Raw genomic sequence first — 9,217 nt, 5'->3', positions numbered from 1 at the left:
AAAACACACTCTTTAGAGATATTAGGCTTGTTTGACTTGATGCGGCGCCGCAAAGATCGGCTGCCGCCTGTCAAAAACAATGCATTCTGGTTACATTAAAATACTTTTGTCCAACTTTGATCGGCGCTGCAGCCGCCCTACGATCACGTGTGCATTCAAAGTACCGCCAGAGCAAAACGGGACCAGCCGCCTAGGTCAAGCACTACAAAAGCCTTGATGACGACACTTTATTATTCTCATTGGTTAGATTCTGTGATCAAGCATGATGAGCATTAAATGGAACTTAGCTTGTGAAGACGTTCGAGAGTGTGAAACATAGCAGCTGTGAAGTGGATGCTTGATCTCTTGATATCCTCCTTGGGGATGAAGTTCCCATCTGACTTGTTCGTGAGTCAGTCACATAACTTGTGGAGTTCATGACAATAATGTAGAGATGGTCTTGCCTGCCGAATTCGCCATTTAATTAGCTATTGAGCAATACGAAAACTGCGGATACTACTGCTGGACCTTATATATGAATGCTTAGATAGGTGTCGTATTCCCATAGGTAGATGGGGATCAGCTGAGAGTCAGCTGATGCGAGCTTGACTAAAGTGACCTGCCAGAACTAACCTCTTGATTTGTGTCCACTTTGAACATTTTTGTCCAATAAATTTACATGTGGACATATAATGTTGTGTCCACTTTGAGCATTTGTGTCCAACCAGTTAACATTTTTGTCCCCTTAGTCTCTGTCCATTTATGTCCATTAACTGTATGTCTTCTTTGTCAACATTACAAACAGGTGGAAATCTGTGAGGAGGATTTTCATGAGGTGCAAGAGGAGGAGGATTCAGAGACTAAGAAAGCTTTGTAAGTGCTCCAGACTGGGGAGAGATAAAACTCTGAAAACAGAAAATACTGCTGTTTTGTAGCTTTTAAGTGTATCATTACTCTCCCCCACGGGAATCTCAGGGAACATATGAAGAGATCTTTGAATTTTCTCGATTGTACCCTTGAGTACAAAGGATGTTCAGGCCCTGAACAATTCAAAGGATGTGAAAATAAAATTGAAAAGTTGGAAATTAGTGTTACTCCCACAGAAAATGCACAAATACTTCACATTTTATAAAAATTCAATTCGTTTTGACATGAAGACTTGTTGGATGGTATGAATCAGAAACATAGGCCGTGACCAGTGTAGTCTGATTTCCTAGTCTCGTGAGCTGGTTTGAATCGGTCTAAAACACTATCTATTCAAAGTTTTAGGGTCAGTAAGATTTATTTTTTAACGAAATTAATACTTTTATTCCTCAAGGATGCATTACATTGATTAAGTGACAGTAAAGACATTTACCATGTTACAAAATATTTATATTTCAAAAAATGCCTAAAATATTGCATTTAAATTATGCAGTGAAGAGGATAAACATAAAGGGGAAAAGAAGCCTAAATGGAGACTTAGAAAGCTCAGCTCTTCGAAACCAGATGAAACTGAAATCCAAATGGCAAGTCTTTTCTCTGCAGAACTGTTTTGTGTGAAATTTCTACAACATGAGATTGTTGGCTCTGTTCCTTACTTTTGCCATTCATTTTATTCTTCTGTTCTACAAGGTGAGTATTGATTTCCCTGCTAAAACATCAGCTTTAATGTTGCTGGTCAGGCTGGTCTGTTTTGATGTTTTTAGGCCACTTGGATTGTGAAACCAGCTAAAATAACTCACTACCAGCTTGTTGGGAGTTCAGTTAACCAGTCAACCACACAGGGTTTTGCTGTTCAAACCTAGATTTCACCAAAAACATCTATATAATTATTTTATTTAGGTTTCATCGACCATTGATGATGACGAAGAAGTGGAGATCACTGTTTGTGACGACAGCACCAAGGGTTCACAGGAAGTTTATTTTGAACTAGAAGAGAACTGTGGCTATACATGAAAATGATTCTTCACAGCCTGGCTGTCCTGCACACACTCATCTCACTCGGCTGTATCATCGGCTACTACTGTCTGAAGGTCATACACACCTCTCTCTTACACACACACACACACACACACACAACTCATGCAACACAACAGGCACTTCAGTTTTGTGCCTGTGCAAATAACCCACTATATATTTCTTGTGGGGAAACTAAACGTATATATTTGATAGACTAAATAATGCCTTCACCTTTCTGGCTTTTGTTAAACCCCTCAGACATACAGTAGGGTCCACAAGTCTGAAACCAGTATACTTCTATTATTTTTTTTTTACTTTATTTTTGACTTGGACTGCATAAATCAGATCATGTTTTCCAACATTATTTGAGATTATCCAAAGAGCATCTCTGGAACATCTGACCATCTCTACAAAGAGTCACTTGATCAGTGTCACAAATTTACTTACTATAAGTGACCTAGAAATAGTGCGGAATCAGAAGTATTTTTATTCATTTTAGGTCATAGGTCATTCTTCCTTAGTTTTAATTTTTTCCAATTCAAAATATTGTTTATTTACAGGTTTACAGCTTTACATCTAACTAACTTTATCATCATCTGACCCTGAGAGTGTTGCTATGCAGTTGCTAGGGTGTTCTGATTGGTTGCTGCTGGTGGTTATTTACTGGCTCACCCCCAAGTGTCTATGACATTTAGTCTCAGGCCCCTCTTTCAGTGTCAGTCTGCGGGATACTTCCTATTTATCATCCTCCAGGTGGAAAGCATAGATCCAGTGTCTATAAGTAACAGCAGACTTCTCCACAATAGGATACATGCTTTGAGATATCATTCATAACTGTAGCATGAACGGTGTGGGAGGAATTACGTGCTGAATTTAATACTTGGGTTAGTTTAATACTAACTAATAATGGTCTACTTCCTGGATGTGGTACAGTAAGCTGTGTGATTTGAGCTGCAGGTTCAAACTGTTTTTCTGTGATGGCTTTCCGTGCTGCAGGTGATGGCGAAATATGGAGAACTGTATGGATCGGCACGCGTCAGTGAGCTGCTGGGTTTGGATAAAGCCGCTCTGGACTTCAGCTCAGAGGCTCAGAGAGCAAGAGACCCGTACAAAAGGTTGCCCTGTGAGTTACGACCCTGTGACCCTGTCTTGACTATTTACCATATTTATTTCACCAACCAAACCAGCTTCTGTTCAGCAAAACAGCCCAATCATTTAATCTGCAGAGACTGACAATGAAAAAATTATTTCTGTGTTTGCCAGATGATGGCGTCAGTGTTCAATATGGTAGGCTTAAAATAAATAAAATAAATCATTCTCATGTTTTCACAGCTTTAGATTAAACACTATTGATGTGAAGTACCAGATATGGAAGCTGGGAGTGGTTTTCACCGACAATGTAAGATCCCCTGACTCTTTAAATACTGAACATATAATACCTGAAGAAATTGGCCATCAGTGAGTCAAATCTGAAATTAAATTGTGTTTTCCTTTCTCTCAGTCCTTCCTTTACCTGACATGGTATATGTTTGTGTCAGTCCTGGGTCATTATAACAATTTCTTCTTCGTTGCCCACCTGCTAGACATCGCCATGGGCTTCAAAACACGGCACACCATACTGTCATCTGTTACACATAATGGCAAACAGGTACTACATTTGATGTGTGTTTGTGTGTATATACAGTGGCCCCAAAATGTATTTAGATGCTCAAGTCACACTTAAAAAATATGAATGTCATTATACTGTCATTATAATGTTATTATAACAAAAATATGCTAGAACTAACTGGTCAGGTTTTATTTATGTATGTTATATGTATATGTATATTTTTATATTTATATCCTACTATTCAACTGTTTTCTATTTTAATTTATTTCAAAATGTAATTTATTCCTGTCATGGCAAAGTTGAATTTTCAGCAGGCATTACTCCAGTCTTCAGTGCCACTTGATGCTACAAAAATCATTCTCATATGCTGATTTGATGCTCAAGAACATTTCTTATTGTTATCAGTATTGAGAAAGTTGATTATTAATCATTTTGTGAAAACTATGATAGATTTTTTTTCAGGATTGCTGCAATTTAATGCCGTTGTTAATAAAACTATTGTGTGACACTGTCCAGATGTTTGGGTTACTGTATCTGCGAGAAGGTGTGATGATGAAGGTGTGGTTGTGTATCTTTACACTGTGGTTGCCTTTAACTTCTTCCGCAAATTTTACAACAAAAGTGAAGACGGCGAACCAGTGGACATGAAATGTGATGATATGCTCACAGTGAGAATCTCTCTTTTATCTTTTACCATTAACTTAAACTAATGTTCAAAAGTTTGAGGTTTATTTTTTTTAAAAGTCCTTATGTTCACCAAGGCTGCATCTATTTGATCAAAAAAACTGAAAAACAGTAATATTGTAAAATATTATTACAATTTAAAAGGTCATTTATTTCTGTGATGGCAAAGCTGAATTTTCAGAATCCATTTCTTCAGTCTTCAGTGTCACATGATCCTTCAGAAATCATTCTAATATGCTGATTTGGTGCTCAAGAAACATTTCTTATTATTATGAATGTTTGAAAACAATTGTAGTGCTTAATATTTTTTGTGGAAACTGGTACATTTTTTTTATGATTCTTTAATGAACAGAAGGTTCAAACGAACAGCATTTATTTGAAATAGAAATCTTCTGTAACACTATAAATTACTTTGCTGTTACTTTTGATAAATTTAATGCATCCTTGCTGAAAGAAAGTATTTATTTCCTTTTTAAAAATCAGCAACCTGTAAGGGGTGTTTATGCTAATTTCTCATGTAAAAATGTTAACCAATCGTAACAGAATCAATATAGAGTCATTAAAGGTGCAGTTGCAAAAACAGCTTGTTTAAAGAGAGGTAGTGGAAAATGGTTGTATAAAACAAAATGATGACTGTTTCGATGCAGGACTAAAGCAAAAAAAAATTGTGAATAATTCTGTAAATATTAATATTCATGTGTGCATAGTGTTACATGTTCCACATGTATGTTGGTGTGCGAGCCGGAGGAGGGATTGGAGATGAAATCGAAGACCCGGCTGGTGACCAGTTTGAGTTCTACCGTATCATCTTTGACATCACTTTCTTCTTCTTCGTCATTGTCATCCTTCTCGCCATCATTCAGGGTAAGAGACAGAGTAATTGTGAGAATCTGTTTACTGAAATTGCATACAGCACTTTAAATGAATATGTACACCAAATTTCAATATGGACAATGAGCCGAAGTGTTCAATTTTAATTATTTAGTTTGTCTTCTAACTCGAGTCATGCTGAGCAGCACTGAAGAGCTTCATTAAAAGATCATGCTCTCACATGCTGAGAGGGGTTTATGGGAAGAGATCTGACTGTATGATGCTAAAGGAGTGTCGCAGGATTCAAATGTTTGGCATAAACTAAATTGTGTTTGTGACTGGTGAATTGCTCTGTTGTCTTCGTATGAAAGGTCTGATCATTGATGCATTTGGCGAGTTGAGAGACCAGCAGGAGCAGGTTAAAGAGGACATGGAGGTGAGTTTTCACATTCAAATTCTGATTTGCCTTTTTTATCACCAAGCTACATCGTGAATCCATTCAGATTTATGATGTCTGTCATCTTGTGTTCCAATTAACACACTAAATTAATTTATCGAAAATTAAACATTTCTTTAATTATAAATCAGAGCCACACTGCACTTGTAAATTAATATTTTATTTCTCTGAGTAAATACATCATTAATCTATGTCAGCCACTCTTCGGTGTAGCTATGGGTTTTATGCTAATTGATCATGTATAATTAAACAGTGAATGTGGCCTCTGGTTTTTTCCTTCAGACTAAGTGTTTTATCTGTGGCATTGGGAGCGAGTACTTTGACACAGTGCCCCATGGCTTCGAGTCGCACACGCTGCAAGAGCACAACCTGGCCAACTATCTGTGAGTACAAAAGACCTGAAAAACAGGTCTGAGATCAGTTATGCCTCTTTTCCATTATCCTTTTTTTTCAGTCATAATTTTAAAAGCTGTCCATCTTCTGGAAATCCTGTAGAATCCAACCAATCAGATGATGACTTTGAAACTCGCATTTTGTGTTTGTGGGAGTGAAGTCTAAAGCTGAGATTAACAGAAAGTGTGTCATATTACAAAAACAATACTGTGATGCCACGATGGTAATGAAATATACAGTATCATGATAATGCAAAATTGACGATACTGATGATATTCATATCCATATTAATTTTACAGGATACCATTGTATTACTGTAGTACAGTATCCCCAAAAAAACATGATAATGCTGTTAATTACTGTACATGTCAGTCAAATCAAAATCTACAGTAAGTTTAGCTCAGGTAAAATGGGAGATTTGTACTTTTTTTGCTGAAAATAAATTGCATTTGTTTTGTTTTCCATTTAGGTTCTTTCTGATGTATTTCATCAATAAGGATGTCACAGAACATACCGGACAGGTACAGCTTGCCATGAATCTTTGAAAAGAGAAATTTGGACTGTTTCAGTGTGAAAGATATGTTCTTAATAATCCATTAAAATGTGAAACCACTGACAAGTGATACTTGAGATACACTAAATTGAATTGTGACTGCTGCACTCTTTCACACAACAGGAATCATACGTGTGGAAGATGTTCCAGGAACGCTGCTGGGAGTTCTTTCCTGTTGGAGACTGTTTCCGTAAACAGTATGAGGATCAACTCAGCTGAAGAATTCCAGTTCAGTTTATATGGTTCAGCTGGTAAATACTTATGAAGTAAGTCTGTAATGCTCCTCTGATAATAAGAAGCTGGTGTGTGACTCAGTACTGTTTTGAGTGCTTGTTTGGTGCTTATTTATTCTACACTACATATTTATTTTAGTAATATATTGTATTGTTGAGTTTAAGGAACTAAGTTGATGCTGCACTTTTTGGGCATATGGATGGCAATTTTATGTAATCTGTCACTTTGGATTGAATGCAGGTAGTATAAATGTAAAAATGTGGCATTTCTTTAGCTTGAAATGTTACAGAACCCATGTCGGTGTTCACAGTTAACCAACATTATACTGAAAATATTAGTAAATTGCTAGATTTTTAAATTTTTGTTACAAAAAATGAGGGGCGCTTGTGTATTGATATATTATTCATGTCTGTAGCACAAACATTGCATGACGATTCGTGTAATAAAGTTTAAAATAAGGACTTATTTTAGCTCTTCCAAGGTCTTTGATTTCTGATATTAATAATTTATGGAGAATCTCACTCCTTCAGTTCTTAATCAGTATTGTTGTTTTCCAGTAAAAATATCGGGCGGTGTTATGCAAATCTTCCCACATAGTGAGGTAGATATGTGGGGGCGTGTTAGAACGAGCCGTTTTAGGGGGGTGTGGCTGACTCTTAACTTTTATAAAGAATATCTCTTTGGATTTGAGACTTTAGTCTTTGCAAATTTACAGATCTTCTTTATGCACCAAGAGCTTGTAACACTCCAAAGAGAAAGGAAAAAATGAAATCGCATCATATGACCCCTTTAAAATATATAAGTGTATTCATTTGTTTGCCTCTTACTGTACCAATAATTTTTCTATCCCTTTCCCTTTACTTGCTTATCTCTTCATTCACTGTCAGCCTTCTCCCGTTCCTCACCTTATTTTCAACAACCACTCCATCGTCTCCGCTTCTCATCTCTCTCACCTCTTGTCTGTCTCTCTCTCTCTCTCTGTCTTCTGCATGAGAGACAGCACTCAGATCCTGAGCGTGAAATTAAAAGACAGCCCACATCACATGAGGCTGGTCGAGTTGTTGCAGCTGCAGGGCATGACGCATTGATCTCCAGCCATTCCAGAGGTGCTGTTAAAGCGTTAACCCCCCTCTACAAGAGTGCTGCACAGTCCTGCTGCTGTCAGCCTCATTACAAAGACAAAGAACTGATTACCATTATCTGTAATAGAAGGGGAAAAATTTGATAAAAGGTATCAGCAGTACTGCAATAACATTGGTATTGCAGTATTGCTATTTAATTTTTTATATAATATATATTACATAATAGTTACATAGAAATTGTATAGATTATATAAATTTAAGTATTTTTATTTGTAGGAATGACCTTTTTATGATTATGGAGTTATTTTTCTTAAATCAGAAAGTATCATATCAAACACATTTTTGGATGTGATTTTTGGAAAGGATGGCCTGTTTGTGGTTGACTGTGATGGCCACCCAGGAATGTGCAGGTGTGAACAGAGGTATTGAGGATGAATGGTAGAGTCAGGGCTCTCGGTAATGTACCCAGCCTGTGGTCTGCTCACTGCGCAGCTCTGACCACACTGTAATCTAGAGCATGTTGGTGGTTTTAATTGAGAGTAATGGCGGAGAGAAGGTTAACTGAATAGGGTAGGTTGAGGAGAATGGACACAGAAGACTCTGGATCCATCCATCCAGGTACTGATTTCAGAGCCAGTGTCCCATTTGACCACATTTTGCATATTTTCACTGAAGAAAAGGCAGTTCTGGGCCAGAACAATTCCTGTTTGGGAAGTGTCCTCAGATTCTACCATCATGACCTTTGGGATAACACAACCTTCCCATCTGAGAACTGCTGAATCCTTTAGGTACTGAATGTGGGGCTGAAAAACCAATAGATTTTTGTCTGGGATTGCGATGCTGCAAAGAACTGTAATTCATCATGATGGGGTTTTATATGATGAGACATATAATTAACAAATTATTTTAATTATATATTTATTTAAAATTTGTAATTTTATTATTTTAAATAAAATTGTATTTTATATGTATTTTTATTTTATAGTTATATTATTTATATATATAATTTTATACATTATACATTTATTTAGATATACAATACTTTTTTTTATATATACAGTGACCCCAAAAAGTATTTGGTCAGCTTAATGTATGACCGTATAATATGGCAAAATATCTAACCTTTTTTTTTTTTCTTTAACAGATACACTTTTCAAACAATTTTTTGTTATAAACAAAAACATTTTAAAAAGAAAAATATTTATATAAATATATTTTCTACCAATGTATTTTGTTTTTTGAAAATATATTTTAAAATATATACAGTATAGAGCCATATACAGTATTTTAAATCCAAGAAAACACCTTCACATGACCCATTTGAAGAAAAAATTATTGATTGCCTGTAACATGTGCAAACACATTTAGTAATTAAAAAAATTAATCATAAATGAATCATTTTAAATCTAGGTTTGATCTCTAGTAGGTGATTCTATCCACATATACATTTAGACTAAATGAAGGCTACTTTAAGA

At 36.0% G+C, this 9,217-nt stretch overlaps 1 protein-coding gene and 1 pseudogene across 1 annotated transcript; both read left to right on the top strand.

Moving 5' to 3' along the window:
* The window catches only part of LOC107717068 (ryanodine receptor 2-like), a 9,004-nt pseudogene extending 7,800 nt beyond the window's left edge, over positions 1-1,204 (top strand).
* A 1,622-nt stretch (positions 1,205-2,826) lies between these two features.
* Positions 2,827-6,645, top strand: LOC107717050 (ryanodine receptor 2-like). The gene is made up of 10 exons (XM_016523693.1): positions 2,827-2,847; positions 2,917-3,047; positions 3,253-3,319; positions 3,422-3,590; positions 4,088-4,197; positions 4,921-5,077; positions 5,395-5,459; positions 5,763-5,863; positions 6,343-6,394; positions 6,550-6,645. Exons 1-10 carry the CDS (start codon positions 2,827-2,829, stop codon positions 6,643-6,645), a joined length of 969 nt encoding a protein of 322 aa, XP_016379179.1.
* Positions 6,646-9,217: the final 2,572 nt, after the last annotated feature.

Source organism: Sinocyclocheilus rhinocerous, unplaced genomic scaffold (genome assembly GCF_001515625.1).
Source record: "Sinocyclocheilus rhinocerous isolate Xijiao unplaced genomic scaffold, SAMN03320098_v1.1 scaffold119, whole genome shotgun sequence".
Lineage (NCBI taxonomy): Eukaryota > Metazoa > Chordata > Actinopteri > Cypriniformes > Cyprinidae > Sinocyclocheilus > Sinocyclocheilus rhinocerous.
Note: the sequence above shows the minus strand (reverse complement) of the source record. Positions and strands in the feature narration are given on the sequence as shown.

Coding starts and splice junctions, on each gene's coding strand:
- LOC107717050 (XM_016523693.1), top strand. CDS start 2,827: ATGGTCTACTTCCTGGATGTG. Junction 2,848..2,916: donor TGGTCTACTTCCTGGATGTG/GTACAGTAAGCT, acceptor TCCGTGCTGCAG/GTGATGGCGAAATATGGAGA. Junction 6,395..6,549: donor TCACAGAACATACCGGACAG/GTACAGCTTGCC, acceptor TTCACACAACAG/GAATCATACGTGTGGAAGAT.